The sequence below is a fragment of the Rhinopithecus bieti genome, unplaced genomic scaffold, assembly GCF_001698545.2.
Source record: "Rhinopithecus bieti isolate Rb0 unplaced genomic scaffold, ASM169854v2 scaffold_4829, whole genome shotgun sequence".
In the NCBI taxonomy this organism is placed as follows: domain Eukaryota; kingdom Metazoa; phylum Chordata; class Mammalia; order Primates; family Cercopithecidae; genus Rhinopithecus; species Rhinopithecus bieti.
The window spans coordinates 268,833-285,641 of record NW_016804679.1 but is presented as its reverse complement, the minus strand read 5'-3'; the positions used below and the strand labels follow the sequence as shown (position 1 = coordinate 285,641).

Genomic DNA, 16,809 nt, shown 5'->3' with positions numbered 1-16,809 from the left:
TTTACTTTATTTATATATATAAATCTCTTTTTATTTAGTTTCTAAAATTGTAGTAAGTATACTTTGTCTTAGAGGACAGAACCCAGAAATGCCAGGCATTATTTTCAGGCATTTGTTACTAGGTACTATTTTCATTTTGACACATGGGCATTTAGTCTTCCTTGAAAACTTACACAAAGGGAACACAATAAATGATCTAGATAAAGAACAATTGTGGAATTGATTGCACACAGGTGATTTTTAATGATTCAAACTTCTCAAAGTAGATAACATCTATATGTCGAGTGGATTATGAATATTCTGATGACTTTTAAAACGTATTAAGGGTAATGTTAATTTTTAAACCACATTGTTTCTATACCTATAATTAAGTTAAGATTCAAAAGCTGGTCTCATATCCCAGCGGAGAAAGAAATCTGCTGACATTTAAGTTGAAAATGATTAGAAACACTATGTACAATTTGTATTCAATAATTATCAAATTCCACAGTATTCAAATGACAAAATAGCAAAGCCTCACTCTATTTTAAAACAGTGATATAAAAATCTTTCCAAGAATATACCACTTTATTTTGCCATGCTGCTTTCTTCAAGCCCGACAATGGCAATCATCATAGGTTAGATAAAATCTTCAAAGAACTCTAGTCTGACACACTAAAGAGGAATGCAAGTAGGAAAATATGGCCTAAATACAAGGAGGAAAATCCTATTACTTTTATACTTCAGAACATTCTAACATTTTTATCCCATAATTATAAACTACCAACAAAACTACAAGTTACAAATATTTATTATTGCTTTCTTTTTCAAGGAAGCCACTGAAATGATGAATAGATAAGAAATTGGAAATTATCTACCTTTCACAGTAATAACAGGAGAAGAAAAACTTTCTACAAAATCCAGTACTTTGCTTCTTCCCCTGCTAAAGGGCTAACAAGAGATACAAAGACACTATTGTAGGTCAGTATGGGTGGCTCCTCTAGCCCTACCCACGAAGGTATGCCATCCTCAAATTTAGGAGGCAGAAATAAACTTCATGACCTTTATTGTTTCACATATAAGTGTGGAAATATTTCTTAACATAAAGCCAAATTTTATATATAAACAAAGCAAATACTAATTCCTCTGACTTTGCTGAGTCATTCACTTAGCACAATACTAGGCCTATAGAATGGACTTAAGACAAAATTATTGATTCACAAGTAAGAACATACATAAGAATATGACCTAGAAAAATGTGGAGCTTAATAAACAACAAACTTTAGAGATCATTCTAGTGATCTAATTTTCTTAATAGAACCTTCATTTATGTCTTTGAGAAGCGTATGGAGTCAGAAGTTCAGCAGCACATTTCATTGTTGTTATCATAACTTAAACTTAACATCCAAAGGGGAGTCAAATCAGTTATCTCAACTGCTGCCCTTGGCTTGCGTGGTCAAGTTGGCAAAGCAGAAATCATCAGTGGTTGGCTTATGTGGTTATGTCCACCCTATTCCCCTCCTACCAATCCCCTTTCTGGGAGATTAAACGGATCTCATCTCTGATCCTAGTTCAATTGAACACAAAAGTATGTTAGAGAACACCTAAGGTACACTTAAACAATTAAGCAAACAACTGTTCATTTTGGTTTTTTTGTTTTTGTTTTTGTTTTTTGGTGCGGGGGGGTTCGAGATAGGGTCTTGCTCTGTCACCCAGGCTGGAGTGCAGTGGCACAACCATAGCTCTCTGCAGCCTCAACCTCCCAGGTTCAAGCAATCTTCCTGCCCCAGTCTCACTCTCTCGAGTAGCTGGGACTACAGGTTTGTGCCACCATGCCTAGTTAATTTTTTAATTTTTTTTAGAGACTGGGTCTCACTATGTTGTTCAGTCTGGTCTTGAACTCCTGGACTCAGGTGATCCTCCTTAGGCAAAAAACTTTTTAAACTCTTTGCTGATAAATGATGCTGCGTGTAATATTGTTGCTGATCATTTTGCTTTTTATCAATATTTTGTAATATTTGAATTTTCTATAATTAAAGCAATGAAATTTAAAGCCATGACTTTTGGTTCTAATATTTATATGTTATTTCCACATGATTATTTTATGTGAACTTTATATCCTTAAAACACCATGAATAAAATATTAAAGAAAGTCCTGATTAATAAGACCTTAAGGATAAGGTTTTCGAGGGATTTCACATCGAAGATGTTGAAGGAAAAGACTCATCTCTAAAATGAGCTAGGAATAAATTCAAGTTGAAGATAAGATAAATTCAATGATTCTTCATAAAGACAAAATAAATCTTCAAGATTCGGTTTACTGTATCACTTAGTGTAAGATATTCAGTAAAGGTGAAAAGCATTTCTAAGTGGAGTAAGAATTAGTAAATTAGACTTTTTAAACAAGTTTGTTTTTCAACATCTCTACTTCCAAGTATAAAGAAAACAAATAAATAAACTGCAAACTAAAGCCTTAAACTAATTTTCCCTGGCACCAATAACTCCAGAAATATTTGTAGTTTTTTCTTACAGATCCAAGTCAAGAATAAAGACATAAAAACACAAATACTAACATACGTTGCATTAAACTGGTCTAATTAGGAATTAGACGACAGCTTTCATTGGTTTCCCATTGCCTACTCATCCCATATATGTGGATATAAACAACAATGTTTCCTTAAGTCTATGTACTGAGCTCATGATTTTAAAAAATTACATTAATTTGCACATTCATGAGAAAAAAATACACTTTTGAAAAAATTCACTGAAGAAAAATATTAAAATAAGGTGTTTATGTATAATATTTCAAGTATTAAAGTACTGTGTGAGCCACTTGGGCACGCTCACACAGAAGGCTGTTCAGTAAAAATCGCTTCTATTTGAGATGGAGGGGAATTCTAGAAGCTACAGCTACTTGCACTAGGAGTATTGAAGCAATTTTGCCTTCTGGTGACAAGAAACTTCAGAAGTAAGCTAGGTTCACAGGTGAAGACCGTGGTGTGCACTTAAAAGAAAAGAAGTAGCCTGTTCCAGCCAGGAGGCAGAGTATCAGCATCTTTTGGGCATCATGTTTTTATTCCAGTGATGTGAAGATCCCGAGGAAAGCTAACTACAGAGATCTAGAATGGTAGTGACAAGTAGGAATGCTGCTGAGAACCAATTCCAAGAAGAAAGGTCAAGGTAATGTGCAGAGGGAAAAAATATTGGCTATAAGTGGCCCTGAGAATCAAAAATAGCCATAATAATTTAGTTGCTTTATTTTGTGTTTGTACGCAAGGAAAATCTAAATTAATAAGAACACTGCTCTTAAGCCTTTTACCCAGAATATGATACCTTCGGATTGCTTGACTTGTTTCAGTCAATTTGCTTTCCTCAGCATTTCTCATACAGTCAAGCATGAATGTAACTGAACCACTACATATGAACATAAAAGCTCCTGTTTCCAGATAGTCAGGAAATCCACTGGTCTTGGCAACCCCAGGGAGTTGCAGATGAGGAAATTGAGGTCCTAAGTAGTTATATGAGTTGAATATATTTAAAACTAACAGATTATGAATTCAAGGCATGAAACATTAATAATAATAATATATATTTTATTATATACAGTTAGCTAAATATAGAATATTTATATAATTAATATATAATTTAAGTGATATAAAATATTTATATTATTAATATATAAAATAATAATTATTATCTCGTTATATTATTATTCTATACATATTATGCCAAATATAAAATATGCATAATGCCATATAGGACATAGAAATCATATAGTAGTGAAAACACATAAATGCACATAAGTGTATCCAATGTATAAAGATATTTCCTGTAGATTATAACAGAAAGCAAATGTTCACACAGGTGATTTTCCCACTTGATAACTGATCAATTCCATTCATCAAAAGTATATTTCAATTCCATTCTATTTAAGCATAAATTAAGATCCTTCTAAACATTTATAGGCTCTTGGTGTTGAAAAGAATCTCAAAAATCAAAAATCATCCAACCTCCCTTCATATGTGACGCATGAGTTTGGAAAGTAGCAACAATGCTCTATGGCTATTTATTATTATTTTATTCCCTGGACCAGTAAGGGATTGTCACATAAAAGTAAGAAACACTTACATGAGAACATAAGAGAATCTCCAATGGTTTCCCTATTAAGAAACCATTCTATAAAATGAGTCCATTTTCTGAGAGACATTCCCAGTCTAAGGTTTCACTGGATCCAGGCAGCAATGAGATCAGGACCAATAAGAGTCTCCATTTGCTTCCCACCAGACCCCAAGTATACATTGTCAAGACTATGCTTTATTCACTTTGTGTTCAGTCACCACTAGAATAACCTCCTTTACCCTCCCCGACTCAGTCCGTTACTGTCTATGCCTGGCACTTGGAGGGGTGGTAGGTGGATGGATGGATGCGTGGATGGATGGATGGATGGATGGATGGATGGATGGACGGACGGATGGACGGATGAGTGAATAAGTACGTAAAAACTTTCCTCTTTTGTTCCACTATAATTCATATTTCATTCAAATACCACGATAAAGTCTTTATCTCCTCTTCTAAGGAGATGTTGTCATTTTTCCTATCAAAACTTAGTAAATGTCTGTAGCTGGCCAGTTTCTAATCATAATAAAAACAAAAAGATAGCACAATTTGGGTAGCATATCTTAGGACCTGGGAATTTTAAAAAAAAAAGTCTATATCATGATTTCACTGAGAACATTAGTATCTTCTAAGTGTTATCTTCTACGTTAGCCCTGTGCATTCCCATCAGAATGAAAGGGATTAGGATGAGAGCTAGGGCTAGAGTTGATATATTACCCTGGAATGTTTCAAAAGTTTTTTTAAGAAAAGGATCTGAAGTTTAGATTTGAGAGCATCCTTAAGGGAAGTCCTATAATTTACCTTCAAACAAAATGCAATTTTGTTGTTAAAATGAGGCACGAGTTATTTCACAGCCAAAAAGAAGGTAAGAGTATTAAACACATCGTTTGTTTAATGTTGAAAATACACCCTGGGCCTGTGTGTGTACATACTGTAATTGAAGTCATCTCAACAACAATTACCCACCAGTTTCACTCTCACTCAGCAGGGGAGGTGTGTTTCAATTAGTGGTTTCTTGCCAGTACTTCCTCATACTTTCCTCATCTCTTTGGGCATTAGGGGGTTGTAGAGAAGTAGAAAGGAAAGCTCATTACCCAGCCCTCAGACAGTTCAGAAATTAAATAGAAGTTTGTACTACTCACGGCTCTGCCTGTAGGCTTCTGTCCTCAGCCACGTAGTTAGAAGGAATATAGCCCTGTAGTTGCTGACTGGAGCCATCTCGCCTTTTCTCCAAGTGTCTGGCAAACCACCAGCCCTCATGAGAAGTGTCCAGAACTTGAAGTTTGTCACCTGCCCGGAAGCTCAGATCCTCAGCAGTCCGAGCCTGGTAATCAAACAAAGCCACAAAGTAGTGGCCATGCCTCTGTGACTGGGGAGAGCAATGCGCCCCTGTATTTTCAATCACCGTTGACTTGTCTGCCTCCGTCGACAAGCAGGGGAGATAGGGTTCTAGGTACTCCCAGAGCCTCTGACAGATGTTGCTCATTGTGCCTTGGTGGGGAGAAGAGGAGCAGGGCTTCTCCTTCTCCCCTTAGTCTCTGCGATCCACCTTCTCTTCCTTCACCAGGCAACTTTGAAGTCAGCACCAACTCACCATACTTTGGAGAGTATGCAAAGTCCCATTTCAAATCAGTCCAGCAGCTGGGTTGCAGCAAGTCCTACCTGGAGAGACTTACCGGCTTGCTCTCTGTAGCCGGAGCTGCTACTCCCAAGCAAAACTGAGCAGGAGCTGGGCAGCTGCTCAGTAGGAAGGTGTCTTTTCTTCGTATCTGCTTAAGAATCCCACAGCAAAAATAAAATAAAATTAAAAGGGCTTTATTTAGACAAATATCTGAGAACAGAATGGTGCCATCTTGCCTTTTGTCCCAATAAAAAGTTAGCAAGAGGAAGCTACTAACCCCTGGTAAAACCTCCACATCTTGCTTTCGCCAGGAGCTCTCCCCCTGTTTCAAGTCTGCTCCTGTCTTTGGACCAGTCCGGATCTGGACGGCTCTCTCCTTTTTGCTAATGAATAACCAACCAGCAGAGGTTGTTGCCTTTAACATTCTGAGCTATGAACAGACTGTAATAATTTCCCCTTACTTCCTGGTTTCTTTCTGTGATCTAAATGGGATTCTGACTTCTTTACCCCTCCCATCTCCCACACCCAAGATAGACCAGATCCTTTACCAAACTGTTAAAGCAGCCACCAAAATCTATATTCCTTTTGTTTCATCCTGGAGAAACAGGCTAGCCCAGGTAGCTTTTTGTCTTGCTATGTTCCCAACACTGAAATTCACGGCAGAGATTTTTTTCCCCCACAAATAGGAGTAGAATTGTTTTGCCACCACTAGGGGAAATTTAAAACGGCAAATTATTTAGGTATTTCTTGTTAGACACAGAGCAATTGGAAAAGAACCATCAAGTCACTCCCTTTTCTCATTACCAAGAATAGATTTTAATAGCTTCAAAGAATAGTCACAGTCTGGAAAAGTAAGAAAGCAGCTGACTAAAACGCTGAGAACCCAAAACGTTGCTTTTTCCCACAGACATTTAATTTCCTATCCTTCAAGTACTATTTTGGAAACACACACACACACACACACACACACACACACACACACACACACACACCACACCACACCAACTAGGTGACCAGTAGAGAAAAAAAGAGTAGGGCAGAGTGCTCTTTGAGCACTGCTGTGGGGACTCTTTCTGCTAAACTTTGACCTCCAGATCTATACTAGTTCTTGCTAACTTCCTTGGCAAGGACTCAGGAACTAATGAGACTGACATCAGGACAGCCATCTCTAGACAGGCAGTGGGTTTTGCTTGACCTTCCCTAGTTCAGGGCAGCTGTCTCGCAAATATGTGCCCTGGATCACAAAAACAGCTGGACAATGAGTCTGGCAGTCATTTATACTAGTAGACAGCATTGCAAACTTGTTTATGATATGTCACTGATTTCCCTATAAGATTTTTTTTTTTTAATTTCTTCCTTAAAAACAATCTTTCTAAATGTTGTGAGTTCCTTGAACCTGGCTAACCTATTCCTAGTACAAGCTCGTAACTTCTGTTCTTTGTCAAATTGCAAGGCATTTAGTAATCAGAATAATCAAACTCAAGAAAAATAAAGAAAGAAAATCAGAGAACCATGGCATCAGCCCAACCTGCTATTACTTTGTGCAAAAATCAGTCCATAGCACTGGACAGATCAATTGGTAAAAATAAAATCTTGTGTTATGCTCCCAAGTTTCTCCAATCGTCTTTGGAGTCAGAGTACAAATAACAAGTTGACAGAAGTAGAAAAGCCAAAAGCTGAGCCCAGTTTTTGTTGTTGCTGTTGTTGTTTTGTTTTTTAATGAGATGAGACCTAAAATAGAATGTATATGTAATTTTATATTATATACAAAACAGAAAATATATAATATCAAATGACCATAAAGGACATTTTGTTCCAAATACAATAATGGATGTAAAAGCATAGGATTTTATTAGTGCCCCTGACAGAGGCACACATGCTGAAGTCTTTCCTGAGACATCTACATGATTTAAAAATGAAAAAAAAAAGAAAAAAAGATCTGGAAGCAACCTGAGAGATGTATTGAAACCCAATTTGTAAGTAGGGTTTTCGATTTTTGAATTGTGGGAGTTCTAAATTCGGATATGCCTTTGCTATGGTTATGACAAGGCATTCTGGAGAAAGACAAAGCAGCAGACCTGCACACCACAGTCATTGAGCAAGTGAGTGAAATTCAAAAAGCGGCCAACCATCCAAAGATGTCAGGTGAGCAATGGCCTGAGAACGCAGAGCCAAGGGGTGGAAAGAGAGAGGGTTTCTTTGTGTCGATAGTACCAGAATCCTCCAGTCACCCAATCTCAAAGTCTTGCAGTCATCTTTTATTTGCTCCATGGTTTCTTTGAGCTAATCAATCACTGAATTCTGCTCAGTCTTCCTTTTCATTTATTCCACAAACTTTTTTTTAAGCTCCTTCTGAGTGACAGCTGGGCACCAGACAGAAAACAGAATATTCTTTCCTAAATTACTCCAGAGGCCTCCTAACTGATCTCCCTTCCTCCAGCTTATTCCTGCCTCTGGCTGTTCCTGCACACCAAGATGAGTGGTGTTCATAATAGTTTATAAAGCAGTTTTTATAATAGTAACAATGACTGAGGTGATAAGACATTCCTAGTCATTACTAGTAAAAGTAAATATCTGTTTGGAAAGCTTTCTATGTGCCAGGCACTGTACTAAGAATGTTAGAAATAAGATCCAGGAATTCTACTCCAGGGTATGTATCCAAAAGATTTGAAATCAGGAAGCCTGGGAGATATTGAACTCCTATGTTTATTGCAGCACTATTCACAATAGGCAAGTTATGGAATCAATCTAAGTGTTCATCAATCGATGAATGGACAAGAAAATATGGCATATATACACATTGGAATTCTATTCAGCCTCAAAGAAGAAGGAGAAGAAGGAATCTTGTCATATGTGACAACGTGAATGAACCTGAAGGACTTTGTGCTAACGAAATAAACCAGACATGGAGGCAAATACTGCATGTTCTGACTTATAGGTGGAAGCTAAAAAAAATCCAACACATAGAAGCAGAGAGCAGAATGATGGTTACCAGAAGCTGGGGAATCAGGGGAATGGGGAGATGTTGGCTGAGGGCTACAATGTTTCAGTTAGACAGGAGGAATAAATGATAAGTATTCCATTCGAGACCATGGATATGTTAATTAGCTTGATTCAATCATTCTATACTGTATACATGTATCACAGCATTACTTTGTACCCCATAAAATATACAGTAATAGTTTATCAATATCAGGTAAAAATAAGAGAATGTTACAAATAATATATCATTTAATTCTCACCAAATAAAAAACAAGGCCTACAAAGAAGGTAGTATTAAAAAAAAAAAAAAAAAAAAAAGGATTTTAGAGAAGAAACTGAGACCGAGAGGCTAGGTAATTTGTCCCAGGTCACAGAGCCACCAAGTGGCTAACCATGAGTAACATTCTGTTCTCAATCTGACTCCAGAGCCTGGCAGTATATAAATCCTCAGTTTTGCTGACGCTAAAAATATCTGGTATTATTATTCTATGTAAAATTCTGGAAGAACCTCCAACACATTTGGAATAAACCTTAGTTTTACAGCATGACACACAAGGCCCTGCTAACTTCTCCAATCACGGTTCATCACTCCTGCACACAGGTCCTGTGACATAGTGTGCAAATGACCAGCAGTTTCTGAGGTCCTCTTCCCTGCTGTACCTCTGCATCCTCCTCTACCTTCTCCCCTGATGACTTCCTTGACATTTTTCAGGTTGGGTTCATGCATCGCCTTCTCTGTCATAATAGATGAAAGGCCTCTGTGCACCCCTAAATTCTGGCAGAAACTTCTACTTGGTTTGTTGCTGAGCCCTTCTTGGTTCCTTATTTGTTTTCCAAGGAGAATAGAATTCCCTTCTCTGAACCTTTAGTGTCTTGTACAATGTTCATCATGTAAATAATAAGTATTTGATGAATTAAATAATTAACACAGAAATAAAAAGAAACAGTGTGGAAGAGACAGAGATAAAAGCAGGGAGGAAATAGAGGGAGGGAGGAAGAAGCCACTGGGGAGAGATAAACATTTATGTGAATATTCATGATTGAGAGTGAAAGTTCTATAGTGTGAAAAGAGCCAGAAGCACAGAGGAGAGAATACATTCTGTCTATTGCTTCTCAGTCCCTTTCTTTCCTCTCTTATTGTTCCCTGAATGTTAGATTCCTTTGCCAGCTTCCTAAACCAGTTTTCCTGCCTGGAGTCAATTTTCTTCTCGTTCTTATAGCCACCACATTAATCTTAATCACTCTCCTACAGAATACCCTTCAACAGATCCTCATTGCCTGGAAGATATGACTTAGAATTCAAGGCTAAGGAATTTGTACTTTATCCAAACTTTATCAGATGTACCCTTTCAACACCCCCTCCATTATGGCTTTATGTTAGCCAGACTGGTTTATTAGATCTCCCATATGCCTCATCTGCTCCCACATCTGATCCTGTATCCTTTGCCATTCTTTTACTCAGTATTCTTTCCACTGCTAACTTCCCATCCCAGTAAGTCTACTTACTCCTGCCTGCATTTCAAGGTCTGAATAAAAATCCCTCACCTCCTTAGACCGTCCTTAACCATTCCAGTCAAAAAATCACTTCTGTCTTCCTTGAATTGTCTAGCTCCCACAATCCCCACTCCTAATATACACAATATTAAATGAATTGAACCATACTCCTATACCTGGTATGCTGAATACTGCTACAGAAAATCCCACAGCTATTCAGTTTTATAGTAGGACAAATTAATCATCCCCAACTCCTGCTAGGCCTCAGCACTAGGCCTTGGAGAGAGCGATCATAAAGGAAAATTGGACTCTGTCTCCCCAACTCACACAGTGACATATTCCCCCACACACAGAAAAGAGGATTATATCCTAGGCAGAGAAATATATCTTATATTTCTCTGTATCATAAGGAAAATCTAGAATCTGACATATGCATAGGAACTCTCCCTACTTTCACTCTTGTTCGATTGCAATTGTGATGTTTAATACTGAATGTCAACTTGATTGGATTGAAGGATGCAAAGTATTGATCCTGGGTGTGTCTGTGAGGGTGTTGCCAAAGGAGACTAAGGTTTGAATCAGTGGGCTGGGGAAGGCAGACCCACCCTTAATCTGTTGGGCATCACCTAATTGGCTGCCAGCAAATAAAAAGCAGGCAGAAAAACGTGAAAAAGCGAGACTGGCCTACCCAGCCTACATCTTTCTCCTGTGCTGGATGCTTCCTGCCTCGACCATTGGACTCTGAGTTCTTTAGTTTTGGGACTCACACTGGCTCTCCTTGCTCCTCAAGTTTACAGACAGCCAATTGTGGGAACTTGTGATCATGTAAGTTAATACTTAATAAACTCCCCTTTATATATATATACACACATACACATATGTGTGTGTGTGTGTGTATCCTATTAGTTCTGCCCCTAGAGAATCCTAATACAGCAACCTATTCTCCAAATGGCAGCCAAAATAATCTTTGTAAAATATCAATCAGATATGTGTTTTTCAATAGCTTCCCATTGCACTTATGAATTCCAAATTCCTTATCTTTGGGAACAAGGCTCTGCTGGGGCTGTCTCCAGCCTGTCCCTTCCCTCCATCTTACACCACTCTTCTGGCTCTCCATGGTCCAGCCACAGTGGCTACCTTTCTGTTCACCAAGGCAACAGCCAAGCCCTTTTTTCTGACCATGGATTCTTTCTCACTATTCTTCTAATCAACAACATTCTTGTCCAGATTCTTCATTTGGATGGATCTTTCTGTTCTCAATCTAAATAACATATCATTAAAAAGGTTACCCCTAACCACTCTGTCTAAAGTAGCATAATTGCCCAACTTAGCTTCTCTCTTAGCATGTCTCGTGGGTTGAATTGTGTCCTCCAAAAGGATATGTTGAAATCCTAACCCTTAGCACTTCAGAATGTGACCTTATTCGGAAATAGGGTCTTTACAGAGGTAATTAAGTTAAAACGAATTCATCAGGGTGAGCCCTAATCCAGTGTGACAGGTGTCCTCATAAAAAGGGAAAATTTGGACACAGACAGGCACAGAAACACCACCTGCAAAGATACACAGAGAGAAGCCAGCCGTGTGAACAGAGTAATGCATCTGCAGGCCAGGGAACACCAGCAAACACTAGCAGCTAGAAGAGGCTAGCTATACACCATGGCACTGCTGACAACTTGATTTCAGACTTCTAGCCTCCAGAACTATGGAAAAATAGAATTCTGTTGTTTTAGGCCACCCAGTCTTTGGTACTTTATTACAGCAGCCCAAAAGAACTACTATAGCATGTCACTATATTTATGGGTTTTTGCTTGTTTGTTTGTTTTGTTTTTTCCAGCACTCATCACACTCTGTACTTACGTCTTCTATTTATTTGCCTTCTGAGTACAGTCTCCTCTACTAGAAAATGTTCCAGTGAGATGGAGGCTTCATCTACCCTCTTCACTGCTATGTCCCTAGAGCTTAACCTGTAATAGACAACCAATAATCATTACATAATGGTAAAAATACCAAAAAAACATATTTTTATTGATAAAATAATATCACTACAAATGCAGTAGATACAAAGACACTGCTATTTCAGTGGAAAATTCCTATTTCTAGAAGGAAAGTTGGGGCCACTTATACTAATTGTAAGAGTCTTATTGTTGTTGTTGTTTTCTATAATAGAACAGAGTGAAATGTCTCTAAAGATTATTTTATACCAAAGGCTGAATGACAATGTCTGGTTATTACTGCTGAGAGGCTGATGATGGGATGTATATTATTCTGAGGTTTAATGGAAACTTTTTCAGGCTTCAGCTATCTTCCCTGATGGCATTAAATAAGCAGATCCCAAACAATTTCATCTTATCACTTGTACTAGAGTCTTGGCATCAGCTTAATGTTTTATTCTCTTCCAGACAAAATTTAGATACTTCCTTTGGCTATAACACAGCTTGGTACCTTGGGATCCTCCATCTCTTTCATCTTAACCTTCACCAATCCCTCTTTTAGTCATCTCTTGTAGGACCAAACACTAGCCTGACACTAGGAGAAATGACAAGAATCTGTTAAAACGAATGAAAGGAAATGAAATATGGAGCTCTTAAGTTATAATCAGAGGAAAACAATGACGATGATCATCATGATGATGAAAAGATGGCCTTTAATATGTGAAACAGATGGCAACAACTTAATTCTAAATTTATTCTAGTTTTCTTGGCCAAAGAGTATAATCCTCAGACTGGAAAAAGAAGACCAGATATATGTGAGTAAATCTTGGAATTTAAAGAAAAGCAATGATTATTAGAAGCCAATATGGGCTTACAAAGAAAACAAAGATGCCGAATTAACCTCAATTTCCTTTTTCATATAGAATCACTATTGTAAATAAAAAATTGTTTAATTACTTCAGAACTTAGAAGACGTCAAAGCCAAATGCTGTATTTTACAACTGGTTCTATCTAACCAGCTGAAACCGTTGAAGAACATGAATTTTGAGGGGTGTTGGCATGCCACGTCCTTAATGTTCATAACCGTAGCAGTTTTCCTGACCAATGATGATGGACTACATTAAACATCCAGCCAACACGGGATGCTGGACCCGTTCTCTCCTATACAGAAGGTGTGTTTTCAATACTTAAGGAGCATAATCATGAAACCCTATTTCTATATTTGAAAACCCATGAATTTTACTCTCAATGAACCACAGCTACTCAGTAAATGTCTTTACTGATCTGAGTTCCCTTACTTGTAAGTATATCAATTCAGCTTTAAAAAAAAAAACTTTTAAAGTTTTTTGTTTCATTTTTGGCACTGTCAAAGACACAAAACAGGCATAGTATATCTAGATTTCAGTAAGACACTGGAAAAAAAAGTTCTAGCAATACCCGCAAATGGGATTAGAGAACTTGCTTTCCAAAAAGACTGAATATTCTTGTATATACAGTCTCCCAGAAGCAGCTGATAAGTCTTTCCTAAAATATAGTTATCCATGGTTTACCTAGGTGATTTGTTCTTGCCTACTAAGCAGATAATTCATCAATCAAGATTCACATCTACCTAGCAGCAACATTATTTTAGCAATGCCACAGAGCCTCTCTAATCTGTTAGACACTATCAAAGTTCCCCAAAATAACAGAAAGTAGAAGCACCTGAAGTCTCTGGGGATTTTTTTCTCTAGCATTTCTCTTTTGATATTTCACCAAATTTGGATATAAAATTTGTGGTTGGACTGACTGAACATGAGGATATGCAGTATGACAGCATAGTTCTTACTGTTCATCTTCAAGTTTCTTGGCTAATTCCAAACTCTATGTGCAAAGCAAGATGAGCAGAGTCATGCCTCTCTCGCAGTTAACTCCTATTAAAAGATTAATATTATTCAATATTACTGTGAAAAATATTTTTAAAATGTGCATTTGGCCAGGCATGGTGGCTTGCACCTGTAATCCCAAAACTTGGGGAGGCTGCGGTGGGAGGATCATTTGAGGCCAAGGGTTCTAACCAGTTTAAAAACTAAAAATCAATCTCACTTGGTTTTCCTAGACGGTCTTATCCAGGTATAAAAGTGGATTAATTCTGCTTAGTTTCATAGATCAAACAAAAAAGGATAAATGCCATTCTGCACTAGAGCAGGGGAAAACAAAAAGGATTCAGGGTGGTAAGACCTGCAGATGGTCAGGGGAAATTCCTTGGGGATTTGAGCTTCCTCCTGTCTCTCTCACCTTTGACACAAAGCATCATGAACCACCCAGGGATCCTGTAAAACTTAGATTCTAATTCAGTAGCTCTGGAGTAAAGTCTGAGAGTCTGCCTTTTTAACAAGCTCCCAGATGATGTCCATACTGCTGATATTAGGACCACAGTTTGTGTGGCAGGAATTTAGTGACTCAATTTATAGCTTGGTTCTCTGAGTGAGAGAGATCAGCAAATCCTCACTGACTATCACCCACCTTTGAAAGCATGGTCATCTAATCCCTTGGAGTTTTCACTCTGAAAAAAGATTTTAAAGACCAACTTATCTAATTATCTCATTTTAGAATGAAGAAAACAGCCCATTATTTAAATAAAAAATAAAATAAAAAAAAAACCTGCTAGGGTGACTTGTTTTAGGTTACAGCTATTAGTGATGATAAAATCAGAAATAACCAACCCTGTACAAGAGAATCTTCTCTTTACTACACAGCTGCTTCTTCTCAAAAAGTTCAGTCAAAAGCAGATTCTGGACAATTCTTGGCTAGCATAGGTGGCAGGGTTGGGGGGCTGCATGGGTAAAGAACTCAGGGAGTGGAAGAAGAAAAGTATGCAGCCAAAGAACATTTTTACATATAATGTGACCCAAACAAGATCCCAGGACTAGGACCCCAGGCTCCTGATTCTCAGTCTAGGTTTATCTTGTGCTAACAACAATTTATTTTGTATCCTTTGAATTATGATGTTCACAAATCATATAACCTGAACCATGGGCTTTCCTTTCTCAGAATGCTGCATTTAGGATGCAGTTTTTGCAAAATCTCAATAGTATTAAAAAATCCTAACGTAAGAAGAAGAAAAAAGTCATATATCCAATCAGTATTTTCCAGTTAAAAGAGATATGTAATAGGTTAATTTCTATCACCCATGTTGTAAAAATTTTAGTCATTAGCAACAACAAATGTACCATTTCTTACTTATATATACATGGTTTTTTATAGAAACAACGAAAAAAATTCCTATGCCAAAGTTTTCCAGATTAAGATTTTTCCTATGTCCATGCCAAGTAATTGGATAGAGCTTCAAGAATTTCTTGTCCAGCTAGGCCTTTTTTTTGTCTCTTGATACATAAGAAGTATACTTGGCATTTTTAATTTTGATATTGGACATTTTTAAGTACCTGGTATTTTAATAACTAAGTTCATAATAATGATGTTTTAGCAATGTTTTTATTGAAAATCTGTTAAACTTATAATGCATACTGTCATGTATGGCACACATGTAATTGGTGTCCTGGGCCTTGGAAGATAGAGTAGCTCATTTTGGAAAAGTAACTGAGTCTTAGGAGCTTATTGTTTCTTGGTGAATTATCAACGTCAATATGGTCAGTATATAATAAGAGCCTATTACAAGGCAGTTTGCTGTTCCTCAAAGTTAAACCACAAGTCATGCCTTGTCCCCTTTGTACATATCAATGATATGTATGCATTTGGCTCGCTTTAGCACAGAAAATCTGTAATATGTGCTCTACTCATCTTCACAAAGGAAAGTATTTATTACAGATGGTTGACTGTACACATTTTTATACCTTCACGGTCAATAGAAATTTCAGAATATCAACTTTAAAAGAAAGTATATGAATTGAGTTACAAATCCACTCAACAAACCTAGCCCTACATTAATAGAATGTGAAAAACCTCATCATTCTCCACTTTTGCCTCCAGCAAATGTGCCATCTTCAGCCACTGGGGGTCATCCGCTGAAACTTCATTGCCCAGTTCGTAACAGATGCAATCAGAATTTGTTTGATAACAAAAACACCTATCAGCTAGTCTGTCAGTGCTCTTAAAAATGATTAAATCACATGCTATTAATAGACCAATTAAAGGAAGCACACTCTGGTGTGCCTATTAAAAAGTATTTATTTCAGCAGTCCTTGAGGCTTACCTCCTTTGCTTCACTGATTCAACAAATATTTATTGAGCTCCTACTATGTGTCAGGCACTAGGTTAGTGCATGGGGATATAAAATTAAATAAAACAAGCATAGTGTCTCCTATACAAGGAGAGTCTCTCTCATTGCAAACAATAATGTGACCAGATAAATATTGTCAGTGCAAAAGGAGGTACAAATCTAAAGAAGGCATACATTTGTTTGGAAACAGTGTCTCCCTCTCTGACTACCATAGTAGTTTTCTTCTTTTATAATTTATTCAACACATAATTGTCGAACATCCCCTGCTAGGTATCAGGCAGGGTATTTGCTGTTGAGGATGTAGTCATGAAAAGAGGTACAGCCTGTAACCTAAATAGAATTTGTAAAACTAGTAGAGCATTAGATAGCATTAGACAAATAGTTGTAGAAATAATTAATAACTATCCTGCTAAGAGCTATGAAGCAGAAGTATCAGGTGCTATAAGAGGGCTATTGCACTCTATTATACA

The 16,809-nt window shown here is 37.4% G+C and overlaps 1 protein-coding gene across 3 annotated transcripts in view; it reads right to left on the bottom strand.

Moving 5' to 3' along the window:
- FRK (fyn related Src family tyrosine kinase) overlaps nt 1–16,809 on the bottom strand; it is a 163,110-nt gene that overhangs the window by 119,418 nt on the left and 26,883 nt on the right. Inside the window, exons 1-2 of one of the 3 annotated variants that reach the window (XM_017869920.1) lie at nt 5,994–6,136; nt 5,238–5,864 (exon numbers count right to left, since the gene is read on the bottom strand). In XM_017869920.1, coding sequence (XP_017725409.1) covers nt 5,238–5,581 — 344 coding nt within the window. In that variant the 5' untranslated portion in view covers nt 5,582–5,864; nt 5,994–6,136. Of the gene's footprint in view, nt 1–5,237; nt 6,150–16,809 lie in introns of those variants that run through there. The other 2 variants (XM_017869921.1, XM_017869919.1) reach the window with 2 other exon arrangements.